The following is a 15,558-nucleotide window of genomic DNA, read 5'->3' on the forward strand; positions in this document are numbered from 1 at the left end:
CAATTATAGATAGTGACTTGCTTTAGCAGGGCAGTCAGTACTGTCAGACACTAGATAGACAACCATGAAGAATCATGAATCTTTCTATTAACTGTAAGAGAGGTGGAAAAAAAAAAGGATGGATGGGTGCTATAAATAAGGCAGAGAATGTGAACGGTTTAACACCTTGCCTTTTGGTGTATGTATCATGAAAATTTAACCATGCTGAATCCTAAGTGGCACATATCACTTGAAAACAAGAGCTGCTGCATTGAAATCATTACAGCGTCAAAGCCTTCTGGGTGGGTCAATAACGATTCTCTTATGTAGCTTTTTAGTTATTTATTCATAGAAGCACAGGTTCTGCTCATAAATTCATTGTCTCATGGGACTTGAATGTACTCTTGGTAGCACCCACATTTTATACTAGTAACAGCAGGACGTCACTACAGAAAGTAAAGCAGAAAAACACTGCTGTATACTGATACCCACGACCACAGTTTCTGTTATAAAGCTGTACTACGCATCCAGTCACAGATATGTTTGTACTTACTGTTTCACATATGCTATATTACACAACACTATCTATCCCAGACATTGCTAGGATCTGATTTACCTATTCTTGATTTCAGATTAAATCATAGCCCATCATTTCCAAAAGGGTAATAATGTTATTCTCACATGACAGAAAGACTGGAACACACACGAGCAACCCCATCTTTACCTCTTTCCAAATGGAAGTACACGTGCTTGTGGATACACCCTGTACATTATGGGAGCAATGATACCTACAATGTGAGCTGCATTTTCCACAACATGCATTGCATACTGTAGAAAAGCTCTTCTGAGTTCCACTCCAGAAGCATTCTAGTGAGAGGGGAACTTATGCTCATGTACACAATTCTTCAACAAATAAAACATTAGCCTTCCATATTTTTCATAAACACTCCAGTTCTTCTAAAATTTCAATGCTTTGGGATGCAAAGCTTGGGTTACAAGCCTGTTCTGTGCCAGTAGAGGTTTTGAGTCTGATTCCTTGCTAACACACGTGGCTACAAACTGTAGCTTTATTCCCACTTCCAAAAGGGAGAGAGAGAATATTTATAATAAGACTTACAGTTAGCCCATGCAGATTCTGAAAATTCAGCCTTATCAGGATGTACAGGAATGCGTTATGGCTCTTTTTCTGGAGCTCTGTATTTTACAGATTTTCCTTTTGCCAGCCAGATTGCCAAAGCTCAGGAAACTGGCTTTGGAATGTAGAGCTACAGCTGAGCTGTACAGGTGAAAGGATGTTCTGTATGCTTCCAAGTCAAATGTACAAATTCTGAAACGGTGACAGGAAAGGGTTTCCTTGCAATCCTCTGAAAACGTCTACGTAGCTCACTCTGTCTCACTAGAAGTTCCCTTGCCATCCCACTCACCCAGCAGGTGCACGTACACAACACAACACAGTGTGCTCCTGCTTGTAGGTGTCCACTCAACCTCTGTAGCTCTTAGCTCACACTGGTCACCTTCCTTGAATGTCAGGGAATACAGGGATGCTGGCATATGTTACCTGAACGAGCCTTGCCAGGACAATTTAAGCTACTATTGCCTTCACCTATGCCACCTTCCCCTGCCTCGTTGTTTACTACCCTACAGCAGAACCAACACAAACAGAACGGTTACCCATGCTTTTGTTGTCCCAGGTGACAGACCAGAATCCCATTTCAAACAACACTTCAATCCTGGCTGGAGCATCTGATACTCTGTGAGCCTGCCAGCGGGTTGGGAAGCACCTGCAGAGCGGCAGCGCATGCAGCCAGCACAGGAAACTCCTGCAAGATTTGAAGGTTAATACCTATTATCCTGCAAAGCCCTCAACCTGCTGAGAAGCATAGCATGGTAGCTACATGCCTAAGCATATACAAGCTAGCTTGGGGACCCACAGGCAGTACTGAGGAGCCTCACAAACCTTTCACGTGGTTAATGCAATGCCATGCCCACACCAGGGCTGTTCCTTCTCTTGTGTCTCAGCAGCACGTAGCACCACGGTACTCTGGGTGTAAGGAGGCCTCCAGCTGTTACTGCAGTGTAAATATTGCTGAGAAAGGATGAACCCACAATACAGACACACAAGCTCTGTCACACACACCTGACACAGGTGTCCATGCTCATCAGAGCTTAGCAATGACTGCGAAAAGTGTAGCCACTGCTATTTGTGTCTGCTTGGATTCACCCATGAATATTTGGGTGCAAGGCCGCAGACCACAGCAATGGGAAGATATTCAAGGACACAGCTGTTCCATGGGAACATAAGGCTTTCTTCTGGAGTTGCACACCTAAAAGCCAGCTGAAGCCCTACTGAGATCTGGACTTCACTCCCCACGTTGCAACAGGCCCCAATCAGGGGACTGCAGCAATCAAGGGCAGACAAAATGTGAGGCAGATGGCGCAGAACCAGCCTTTCACACAGAAATAGATGACTCAAGGCCTTTTGCAATTCTGGACAGAAATAACTCACTCAAGTCCACACAGCAGGCCTCTGCCGGAGCAGCAGAAGAATCACAAAGCAGCACTGAGTCACGCTGAGTCTTGCTGTGTGATTTGAGCTACTTGAATGTGATGGTTGCTGCAAGGATGATGGTTTTATTGTCTTCAGGGTTTCAAGTTGGGACTTGTACCTCATAATCTTGAATGCCATCATAACACATCCAAATCTTGAGCGCTGTCAAAAAGAACTCCTTGTATCACAGAAACATTTTTTATCTACCCGTTTTTACAGCTAGAGAAACCCATTTCAGATGTTGCCATCACTCAAAAATGTAAGAAATACACTTTTTTCAGAGAAGTCTTGCTGCTGACCTTTGTAAGACAGTTAGATTTGCATCAGAAATAACAACAAAAAAAGAACAATCTCACTGTCAGTTTAACTCACCTGAAACCGTATAAAACATTAGCTGTTAAATAACAGGCGCAGTGGAATTCAATTAGATTTCACATATGCAACTTCAAAAAACCCTCCTCCTTTTTTTTTTTTTTATTACCAAAGGCACTTTTATTCTAAATTTCTCTTTTATTCCATATATTTTGGTGTAAATTATTTATCATCATCACTCGGATCATTTCTGAATATTGAGAAAGGTTTTCCAGTCACCATAAAGCTTTAGCCTCACAATTATGAGCAGATATAAAGGCTGCCTGTGCAGAGCCCCAGATGATGTCAATCAGTCTGACTGCATGGAACCAATTGCAAGACCGACACTTGATCTTTTAAACACATTCAACCTTTCATATGGAATCTCTTCCCAAAAAGATATTACGACATTAAAAGACTCTCTTCTCACATTTCATTTTGGCCTATTAAAATGTTGGAATATGTTTTGGGCAAAAAGTGTCTAAAAATTAATTTAAAAAGTCACATTCTTGCCATTATTTCAGTTTGTGATTTTCTTTCATTTACTGCTATTGTTACTGTCACTACTGCTATTATTACTTACCAATAATATAAAACAACAATTCTTGATGATTAATTTCCAGCACCACCAGTCTGTCACACTCCAGCAAGTTGAAGGCTGGCACTGATTTACTGAAGTCACCTCTGCACCATCAGCTTACCATTTTGCATAGTGTTTAGAAATCCATGGTGCTTGATTTTATTTATTTACTTATTTATTTAACTTCAGGAGAAAAGAACATTTTTCAACAATCTATTTCAGCAGTATTGGCCACACTGTGCAACAGATTTTGCACAATCTTCAGAAGAGTACTCAACATTTTTCTACAATAAATATGACTCCAACACACATATAATTTGCTGAAGATGGCCCTCTCCAATATGTACTAGTAATTTCTTAGGTTTTTTTCAGCATATTTAGGTAAGTTCTATGAAATTGATGTGATGCCCTGCTAGCTAAGTGACTGGAAACATGGGGTATTGTACTTGGTGGGTTCCATTCTGTTTCACGGCTCATTTTTTAGCTTACAATACTAAAAAATACTAAAAACCATTCACTTTGGAAAATGGAGAGGAAAAAAAAAGACAGATATAGCTAATATATAGCATAGCATAAATAGTACTAACAGTTTGCTTTTGCTAGAAGGACTGAGTAACTCTGCCACCATGTATTTATCTAAATAACCCATTCCAGCTTCCAAACAACAGTAAATTGATAGAAAAAAAAAAAGGCCCTCCTAACCCCTAGGGAAGGGGGAAGGACTCCCCTCACCCATTTTTACTGTTACAATCCCTTTTGGGGAAAAAATCAAACTTGGCTAAAGGTTAATAATAATTCATGTCCAGCTTACTATTACTCAATAACTATCAAAGTCTCTAACTCAAAATAGTGTTTGCTGGCTTACAGGATCAGAGCCATTACAATCTCTATTGAAGACTTTATTGAATTTTACACTAAGCTTTAGCTGACTGAACAGGTCAAGCACTGTGGCTCAGTTTTCTTTATTCTCAGAAACTCATAAACCCCATTCCAGTTTGCAGCGCTGTTAGCTAAGAAACTTGACTCAGCACAGGGTCAGAGAACCTGACCCTCGTGAAAAAGGTCACGCAGTTTTAAACCCAGTTCCTGAATACCATTAACTTACATGCACTAGCTGTTCCTGTGTGTCAAACTCCCGGGAACAGCCTTCCCAATGGCAGTTCGTCTCGTAGACCACTTCAGGCTCCTGTTTGCTTTCATCTTTGTCCCCTTCCTCCTTTACCAGGGTCATACCTTCTGGCTGTTCCTGGAGAGATGAAAAAAACAGAGGTGAAGAGAGAGGAAATTCTGAAACAGAGGAAAAGAAGTGAATTACTTCATCATTAAAGAAAGACGGAGTGAGGGAAACAGATTATTATAACCTCAGTTCAATCTGCTCTACAGAACACAAAAGCTCAAAACAGGCCTGGTAAGCCAAAAGCATGTGTCAAGTATATGTGCAAAATATATAGTTCTTCCTCAGAAGTACCCAATGCAGAGAATTTCTAAAAAAACTCCATTTACATGCCAGTTAAAATCAGATCATAAATGCTCAGCTTCCTTCTCCCCATACTAAGCAGCTCTTCATTTGCACATTTGCCCTAATAATTCAGTGGCAGTATGAGTGAAAAAGACATTATTGAGCATAGCTGAATTAACTGGGATTTGTTTTTAGTAATAAGGTTGGACATAAATCACCAGTCATCCAAACTGTGTTTATGTTGCTAATCCAGTGACAGTTTTTCACATAAATAGTCTTTCCAAAAGCAGACTGGTAATTCTCAGGCTACACGTCAGCCCATTCTTGCCCGTAATACGTGCATGGAGGGGGTGACTAGGGGAAGATGGCTCTTCATCTCGGTTTTTGATTTGCCACCTTTAGCTCCTCCAAGGGACTCCTTCCCAGCTGGTACTGGCTCAGATGTTGGCACAAACATTTGGCTCAGATTATGTCCTCATGCTATTTTTCCATTTCCAGCCTGCTGAGGGATTTAGATGAACCTTGTTCTCTTTTCACGGATTCACTCACCAGAATGAGTCTCTGATTCTGACCTGCCTTTCATCACTGTAAATCAGGAATCAATCTCCTAAAAGCAGTGGCATCAGCCAGTAAGGAAAGCTTGGCAGAAGGGACTGGAGGCCAGCACTAAGGCCTCAACGTTGCACAGTGCTAAGATCTGTTAGAAGTCAGCAAGGTGTAGATATTCTTGCTGAATGGCAAACTCGTCCTCAATAAAGACCTGAATATCTTTGGCTCCCTTTTCCACAGAGAACAGAGGGCTGAGCACTCACTGAACCAAATGAGAGGTTTCTCCTTCACGCTGCTTCCATTCTGTCCTCATCCTTTAACAAAGCAAACCCTCATCGCTCAAGTTCTATATTCAGTCCCTTCCTACCACGAGCTCATGTGTGTGCATGAGATGAAGGCCTGTAAGAGGCAGGAGGGCTAAAACATGGCAAAGATGTGTTTTCCCTCTAGCAGTGAGAAAAAAGGCTTATAACTGAGATCAGAAGGCTGTACCTGCACGCTTCCTGCACCTGGGCTGGGGAGGTCCTCGTCGGGCTTTATCTTGGAGCGCTTGTTGTGCATTGGATCCCCAGTGCTGCTCACTGCAGACTCACTTGTGGGTTTGTTCTGCTGCAGGCAGTTTTTTCCCCCCAGAAAAGACAAAATTAGACTGTGATAAATTCGCAGCTACCAACTGAAATGTGCAGCAGCTGTATATACAACTGTATATGGAGAAGCTACACCGTTAATTATACTGGCTACGCCATCAGATTGTGCTTCAATTACACTGCATTAACTTGTGGAAGAGCTGCATCGCTCAACCCTGTAATGCAGAAGGAAGGGAACTGGAAGGCATCTGACACTATTCCTTTTTACAAACCAATGCTGTTTTTGTCAGGCCAGGGAGGAGCAGGAAGACCCTGAATTTCCACATAGCGATGACTTCAGAAAGGCAACTTTGAAAAGCCAAATTGCTAAGCACCAGTGTGAATAAACAGGAGAAAAAAGATCTCTTTTTTACGCTTGGAGGAAAAAAGTTTTCCCATTTCATGCCTGTATGCAAGATCTCAGCTTTTTTAGTGCATTTCCCGTTATAATAGTGGATAGGGAGGAAAGCTGAACACTAATGTGAGATTCTCAACTGAAAAATCCTAGATGACATCCTGGATTCTCCGAAGTCAGCAGCAAAACTACCACTGACATAAACAGGCCAGAATCTTTTTTTTCTTCTTGCTGGATAGAACATTGTTATCTACACCTGCAAATGGATCCTGTAGGAATCCAGAGATCTTTTAAAGATACCTGAACTGCACAGACCCCACAAAAATCAGTATGCTGCCCACAGCAGTATATACTGCATCTACATTTGTAAAAGCTAGCCAGAAGATAAACAACTTCCAGACTGATGAATAACCTATCCCAGGTCATCTAGAAACAAACAAACATGAGTTAATAAAAGGTAAAACAGGAACTGTGCACATTATTGTCTTGATCCCCTGCTGCACATCTCCAGCTTTTGAGAATACAACTTTGCTACTGATTAATTCTAACTCACCACGTTCAGTTTGGCATGAATCAGAGAAAAAAAAACTTCAACCCTCTGCACAGTCTTAGAGCAGCTCACACCTGTTCAGGACAGCAAAATACAGCTCTGTGTCTCGAGGTACGCTCGACAACTTGATTTGGATGTGAAGATGCTAAGCTTTAAAACGTTAAGTGCTTCTACATGTTTTTCCTGTTCTTTGCTCCCCACCTGTTTCATGCTGTCCAGTCCAGCAAAGGTTGGAATAAGGAGCTGCTGCAGCACACTGAAATATTTATGAGGATTAAAAAGCATGCTACCAATGAGGAACGCTGCATCTAAGCCCATGATTTATAATAATGGGACAGCAAACGCTATAGCTGCAAGAAAACTGTTATCAAAGGGTCTTGGTGACAGTGGTGATTAACTGCTAACAAGACAAAGTGATTTCTTTCATTTTTTCATTTTTAAATTAGCTGGGTGCAAAGGTTTCTTTCATTGTCTCTCACCTGTGTGGACTCAGAAGGTCCAGAGCTGACCTGGACAGGGTTCAGGACACTGGGGATGCCAGGGATAGGTCTCTGGGTAGGAAAAGTTGGAGCAGGATGGATGAGAGGAGGGCTGTGTCCAAAGGCAGAACCCAGGGTTTGCTGACGACTTATAATTTGCTGATGCATTTGCTGGAGGGATACCGGTGTAGGAGGGTATGTGAAACTCAGAGCAGGGCTGGATTTGGGAGAAAAAGGAGGGAAGAGGGAGGAAAATGATGAGGGTCATTACAGTATGGCACTGTACAGATTAAACCCTTAAAATCATGCCCAAAGGATGATAAATCCTGCTTTTAAACCCAGAGTTGGTCTGGATTTACTAGTGAGTGCAAAAGCGATACCTTAACAAAACACAACAATTTTTCCTAACATTTACCACAAAACCACAGAAAGTTGACAGAAATAAAATTCAGAAAAACTGAAATAAAAGGCAAGCAGTTCAATAACAGCTATTTATTGCAATAACAAACTTTATATAAAGAAAAAGAATGGGTGCCTCCATGCTTTATAGTACTTTTATTGATAATGCAGTTCCCCTACGTTCGTCTGTATGAAGCAGTTCCTTTAATCTTGGCTTATGTTACACTCTTTCATATGTCTCTAGATCTTATTACAAGAGGAGAGAAAATCAATTGGTTAAATGTGTTCTGAACACCATGCTTGTCATATCACTCATTTGTTTGCAAAGATGGAAAGCTCAGTTCATCCAAAATGTCACCTAAAGAATTTCCATCAGTGCCGTTTGGTTACAGAAACTGATGGATTAACCTTTCCCCTCTGAAACTGGTGATCAATGACTTTCAATGTAGAAATATTCCAATGGGAAAGCACTTCTTCTTCCAGTTTAACAACATTAAATGTCTATTAAAGCCCATTATGCATGTTAATACCTGTCATCACTTCATTACTCCACCATACTTCCCAGACTACAGTGACTTTGGAGGAAATTACACTGCCATCTAAGGACCTACTCCGTGGGTAGTGCCAAAACATTCTTTGTGTCATACTTGAAGCATAAACAGCATGGGGCTGAATCTTCAAACACAGAAATATGGGATTGTCCTGTAAACATCTGCCAATAACATCATACTGTAACAAAAAGACAGAGGAAGAAGAAGTGTATGCACGGATTATTTTCTTCTAAAAAGGTCAGTTCAGAAGATTAGACCTTGAAAGAAAGGGATGTAGGATAAAACCTTTTCAGAATCAAGGCTTCTTCTAACGGCAAAAGGGTGGATTTAATCCAAATTTACGGTCCGGGGTCTTAATTGCTGTTACACTTAAGTGCATTAACTGAAAATGCCGTGATACAAAAAGGGCTAAAATCATTTCAACCATTTTAAGTAATAATTCTGAAGAAATTCTGTGTTCATTAATCTGACTATACATTTTGTCTGTTTGACTACAATCTATAAGGAGCCAGATTCAGAGTGATTACATTACTGTTATTCCTGATGAGAACTCTGTATTACAATAGTTTGCCCACTTAGGACAGAATATTATTAAGAATACCCTGAGAGAATTTTACTGGTCTTTGAGGAACTCTCTTTTCATTTTGCATTGTATTCTTTTTAATAAAAGGAGGCAGAAACGGAGTGAAAACAGTAATTGTTCACAGCAAGAGTTAGGGAGAAATCAGTAATAATATTCAGTTATTGCAGCTCTATAGTCCCTGCTAGTGTTTCTGTAAGCAACCATGAATGATTACAGCACGACTTAGCTAAGGTAGCCACTATGGATGATTGATAGGACATTAATCAAAAGATGCATATCAGGCTCAGAATTTGTTCACAAGCTTTCTTCTAATAGCTGATTTCATGTTCACTGAGCTCTATGCCAGTTTGTTCAATTTATTCTTCAGTGTACAAGCCATTCATCAAAGAACACAATGATTTAACACCCCCTTTCCTTTTTAGTGAACAAACATTACTAAGTGTAACTACTCCAGTCTGTTCATTAAAAACCATACAATTACAATGTCATACATGAGGCTGAAACAATGCCTCCTTACTACATCCCTGCGACTATCCTATGTATTATTGTAAGTTAATCTCGTGTACTTCGAACACTTCAACAAATGCAACATAAAGTATTTTGTTTCCCTGCGAGCAGTTAGTACCTAGGACATTTTCAAGCCTTAGCTGCATCAGTTTGAAAGAAAAAAATAAGTGGATTGTCTTCTTTGGGAGCTTCAAGTACGCAGCACCCTTGGAAACTCGGTCTTCTTTCTTTTATTATTATTTCCTTTCCAGATGCCTAAGAATGTCCAGCAATACCTAACTTTGCAATTCTCGGTTTAAGATTTTGGTGACATTCTTCAGATCCTACACGTTAAAAAGACAAACTCAGAACTGATCTACAAGACGTGACTGACTGCAGCCCTCAGCTCAGAGATGTAGCTCCTACCTGTCACTGTGCTGTGACTACAGACGCACGAGCTTCTGAATATAACATTAATTTCTGAACCTATGCAGAGTACAAGAGATCCTTCCCAAACAGATCAGGAGGGGCAGGAGGAAACTGCCATGAACAGAATATATTTTTAGTTCAGTAGCAGGGCTGGCAAAGTGTCAGTGACAAGGAAAGTTGGATGGTGAAAAGAAATCTCCGGCTGTGAGTAGAAGACTGCAGGAGCACCACAGTGTATACTTACAAGTTGTACTTAATGCAGCTGAAAGACACATACTGGAGTTTGGCAGTATTCTCTACTCCATCCCTCCAGAGGTCAGAGATGTCACCTTTGCTAATGGGTTGTTTCTAGTGTCATCCCTGCCTTGCATCCTCTACTCCGCACAGAGCAACACAAAACGCACTGATGCCTCCAATGGCAAAATACTTTCCTAACTAAAGGACAAAAACAGTGCTGCTTTAACAAACACAGAAGCCAGTTTCATTGGCTTGCAGTAATATGCTTTACGCCAATACAGTGCAAGTGCTTAAAAGCTGAGTAAGCATATTTGTTGTGTCCCTGTATATAAATACATACAGTTTCTGTCAAAAGGATAGACTTCACCTCATAGAGATGTCCTCTTTCTTTACATTTGCTTTAACACCACATGGAGCCTTCAGAAGTAGGCATGCCCTGCTGACTCTTGCCCAGATGTTAGCTCATGGCTCTTACTGGAAAGCAGTGACACCAGCAGCAGATGCAATGGGACAGAGGTGCACAGATGTGACGAGGAAAAGAGGAATTCTTATTTCTTCAGTATTATTTTTTTGTGTCCAGTACTCAGCGCCACAGGGTTGATTGAGGTACTGGGATTTCCCCATGGAGCCTTGCAACCTGCACTCCATTCTCTCCAAACCTAAAACCCCTCAGATTGAAACAAAAAAGGAGACTGAAAAGGAGCAGAAGAATAGAGTAGCAACCAGCCACGAGCAGTACTCAGAAATGGTGACAACAGTTAAAGCACCGGGCTGCTTCTTAAATAGCTCAGATAGCTGCCTTCAAGTAATTCCAAGAGTTTCTGGAAAGCCTTATGAAAATGAGGCAGGATGACCTGTCTGGATTTAACGTCAACCTCAGGCAAAATGCTGACACAGGACAGCATGGACGATTTTTCTGATCTGTAAAGATCAGAAAGATCCTAAGGAACAGAAGGTATCAAGGCTTTTCTTCCTTCCAGAAACCATTCAGGCTGCTCAACAATGAGGCTGATAACTGCGGGCTGAAATCAAAGCTTGTAACACAGCTAGCACAGAGTGCTCTGCTGCAGGGATGGGGACATCTGCCCTCCTTCAGGAAGTTTTTAACATACTTTGTTCCATAACTTTGTTTCTCTTGCACACAGGACATGTGCAGAATATCCCTAGCCAACAGTCCTTACTTTACTTTCAATAACATTTAGTATCTCATATTTATATAATAACAGAATATATATAATATTTATATATGACAGAATAGCCTAGCAGTCATTTATTTTTCCATACTGTGGGCATCTACATATGTCTGTCAGTCTGTCTTCCTTCCCTCCTCCACTGCAAAGTCAAACTCCCTTTTACCAGAGGTAAAAGCAGTTCAGTGAACTGCACTGCAATTACACGAACGCATCAAATTTTAAGGAGCTGACTTCAAGAAGAAGAGAAACAGACATTATAATCAAAACCGAGCTTTGTGGCTGTCCTACTAACAAGGTTGTCCATTTCTGTCCATTTCAGCTGCGCAATTCACCACAAAACAGCTGTGTATTCAAAGTCAGAAAAAGTCCTTATTCCTTATACACTACATACGCGTGCCTAAGCAGACAGGCTGGCACAAAAGCGCAGAGGAGATTCCGACCTTGTGAAAGTGGAGTACAGTTTCATTATATCACAAGAATTTCCTTCTATTGCAAATGTTTTCTCATCCTCACAAAAATTGTGAAGATATCTTCCTTGAAATGTGAAACACACAGTTCTGCAAGACCTGATGCACAGGAGTACAACACGCATGCTGAGGTAAGGAACACTTTGCGCTGCAAGGGGGCACATGGGACCTTTCCAACATGTGCAAAAACCTTGGAGCTCTCAGCATACACTGCAGTTTCTAACATTTGTTTTTGTCATCCATTGACACTAGGCAGACAGAAAGACCCAAGCCCTTCCTAAATGGATCATAGCTCATGAAAAGACAGGTAATTTGTAAGTGGACTGGCTTCACACTGAAGCTGATCATCAGGTATTAGCTGGGCTTCATCAGGTAGTGCCACAGCTTCTTTTAGCTCATGCTTAAGTAGGTACAGATGTCACTATTTCATCATACTCTCCCTTATGAGTTGCATGAAGTCCTCAGGCAAGTAAAATTGAGAAACCAGGGCTCAGAAATTCAGCAATAAATGTAGCATGAATGACTGGACTCATGGAATTGAATGGAGTTTTCAACCTTTTCAGGCCAGGAATTCATCTTTAGTTTCTGATACAGATTTGTACAGTCTTTATTGCTTAGGAATGTTCACAGGGCCTCACAAATGCCCTTCCAACAACGTATCCACCTACACTTCAGAAAAGCAACTCTTACATACTGCTGAAGTAAAACCAAAATCAGAAAGTCCTGTGGAATTGCCCTGAGTCCAGGGTCTGCAGGCACAGCATCTGTTCCTGAACTACGTCGTTATCCAAGTTATAATTAAGTTAACAGTGATAGTTTTCACATGTTCAGTTGTTCTTTTTTCAAAGGATTAATGTAAGAAACAGTTTCACTCATCCCACAGTAAACTGAGATGTAAGAGCCACTGTTTACATTGGGGGATGTAAGTAAAAGGCGGTCAGGAGTTGAACCAAGGATGCTAAGTGGCAGTGTATGAGCTGATTTCAAACACTAAAACTGATGTGTTTATAAAACTATGTATATCCATTAATATGCAGCCAGGAACATTCAACAGTCAGATGTGGAAAGCTGTAGATGGTCAGCATGACAGTCTCATACTCTGACTCCAAACCAGATACAGAAGAAAGAAAGCCAATGAGTCCTTCATGGAATTGGATGAGAAGAAGCCAGGAATATCATGTAATAAAACTGTCTCCTGTTGTTTGAGTTTGTGGAAACAGGAACTCATGTAAGTTCTTTGTAAACAAACTGGAGCAAGTAAAAATAAGTTTCCAAATCTGTCATCCACTTCTCCTTCTGATGGAAGCAGCCTGCAAAGCTGAATATTGACAAATTGCGCAGGTCACTGAAGTGACAATGCACTCAGGAACCTTGTAGCCCAGAAGAGACTTGTGAAATTCTTACTGCTTGAAATATATTAGACGTAAAATGAAAACCAAATGGTATTACAGGAAGGGAGAATTTAAAAATGCACTTCTGTTTGCAGCCTTTTGCCTACAACAAAAGTAACATTTGCTAGTACTAAGAAGAATTTTTGTTTTAAATTGTCTTCTTCTCCCTCAGCTTTCTAACTGGCAGCAGTCATAGATAACACAAACAACTGATCAGTTGTTTTAATGGCCTGTCACTTAAGTACAGGGGAAAACAATTTCACGCCGTCACTACGAAACCAGACATACAGCATGATTCTAAAGGCAGCTCTGAGTCTTGAAATCCACATTTTTCAAAACCAGGTTTCATGAATATCCCTCTGCATTTGTAATACTGACACATTTTACTAAAAATCACTAACTTCGAGACAAGTCATCTAACTGGATTTGTAGAGACGCATCTAATGAAGTTATACCATGTTTTCAGTTTTCATCAGATAATAGCCATCATCTTAAAATTGCATTTAACTCACATGCATCACTGCCTCTTCTTTCACTTTTCCACTACCAATTTAAATTAACAGTCTGTGGTTGCACTATCCCTTCAGCTTAACGTATTATCTATTCTGTTTTATCTGCTAGGCTAGGTGAAATTTTTCTTCATGAATACATTGCCGTATGCTGGAGTAAAATGGAATGGTTTCAGAGAGCAACAGAACTACAAGGATTAGCCTTATATGCTCAGACAGCATTGACAGCTTCGTCCTTCTCACTGTGCTACTCCCGTTCAGAAATCTTCAGTAACCCAACCGGACCTTGTAATAATAGTATCTTGTGTAACCCATCTGTGTTCCCCCTGTGCAAGCTCAGGACATTTCTGGAAAACCTGTGTCACAATCAAATTCATGCTAAGCTTCATGTTAGTTTCTAAAGACAATATCATTAATTACTTGGAAAGTGCTAGTTAACATTTTTTTAGGGTCTGCACATAAAGCGAGCTCTGTGTTAAACCCCAGCATGTTTCTTAGCTCCAGGACTTTCCCAGAATTAATACTGCACTGGATTCAATGCTTTGTCTAAAGACTTTAAGCTCTGGTAGCATCAAATCAATCTGGAACAAGTTGCCTCAAACTGATTTTTAATTACAAGGTCTGTGGTTATACCTGTCTCCACACATACACATGATCACACCTGTGTATGTGTCTGGATATGTAAATGTCTATGCAGCATGCACCTGAATATTCAACTGTTCTTTATTTTGTTTGACTTTTCAGATGCCTTCTGAAGGCAGAGATCTTGCCGTTCTGTGTTATGTGTGTGTGGGGTGAAAAATATCTACAACATTCCAATGCAATACGCAGGTGATCTCCAGATTAGGCTCCCTGAACATCAGATTTATAGATATATCCTGCAATCTGTATGCACTTTCCATAGGAGGCCAGCTGTAGAATTCCAATTGAGCAAGAATTAGATGCAACATTCCATTACACTGAAGAATTTCATTCTTATTCGCTTTGTAGCGCTTCCCTGCCATTCAAGAAGTCTAGAAAAAGGATATAAAATGAAGCTATTATGGAATGGTCAAACATTACATTCTTTATTTTTTTTTTTTTTTTCAGATTAACTGTACATAGGTACAAGACCACAGAGAATAAAGCCCTGTGCTGCCCATATGTGACATGTACCTGGTTACAACAGAACCAGTTTCAGTGGGGTTACACCTGGTCTGAATTTGAATCTATCTGAACTGCAATTACACCTTCACTTACAACATATGTGCTATTACTGAGACCTTTTCATGCAAGAAAAGCCTCCACTTAAAGTCAGCGTTGCATCTCACTTAGATCCCAATAAGAGAGATAATAAAATACAAAGCACTTTTAATTCCAAAGGAAATGACATACTTTGTATATGGTACATCCTATCAAGCAGAGCTTCAGGCAAAACACTGCCAAATATATTTTGTTCTACCTGTTCTACTCCAAACATGCAGATTACATGATTCAGTTCATGAAGCAGCATTTCTGTTCTTTGACACAGACTCAGTGTAATAGTCGAAAGCTTAAACCTTACAACCTAAAATAGAAATCACAGAATTAAGCAGTATTTTGGGTTTTTGGTAAATATAAGTTAGATATGAATTCTCAGGTGGTGTCTTGAGTTTTTCATTGCAATTGTCTGGCAATTGTCAAGACTGTGCTGGATGGGGCCCTAAGCAGCCTGACCTAGAGGGTGGTCTAAGCCATTCTATGATTCTATGAGCAGAGGTAAGCAATGCAAAAAACAAAACCTGTATCTTTGACAAAATTATTTTGAGGATTACGGTGAAGAGTTACCTACAGAGCTAGATATGCTGGATGAACAAGC

General features: G+C 40.5%; 1 protein-coding gene across 5 annotated transcripts in view; it reads right to left on the minus strand.

Annotated features, from left to right (window-relative positions):
* Nucleotides 1-15,558, minus strand: part of GLI3 (GLI family zinc finger 3) — a 203,718-nt gene that overhangs the window by 34,466 nt on the left and 153,694 nt on the right. For 4 of the 5 annotated variants that reach the window (XM_048951156.1, XM_048951157.1, XM_048951159.1 and 1 more), the window contains 3 exons: nucleotides 7,477-7,693; nucleotides 5,959-6,075; nucleotides 4,564-4,704 (listed from right to left, as the gene is read on the minus strand). In XM_048951156.1, the coding sequence (XP_048807113.1) occupies nucleotides 4,564-4,704; nucleotides 5,959-6,075; nucleotides 7,477-7,693 (475 nt within the window). The remainder of the gene's footprint in view (nucleotides 1-4,563; nucleotides 4,705-5,958; nucleotides 6,076-7,476; nucleotides 7,694-15,558) is intronic. The other variant, XM_048951158.1, reaches the window with a different exon arrangement.

Source organism: Lagopus muta, chromosome 7 (assembly GCF_023343835.1).
Source record: "Lagopus muta isolate bLagMut1 chromosome 7, bLagMut1 primary, whole genome shotgun sequence".
NCBI classification, from domain to species: domain Eukaryota; kingdom Metazoa; phylum Chordata; class Aves; order Galliformes; family Phasianidae; genus Lagopus; species Lagopus muta.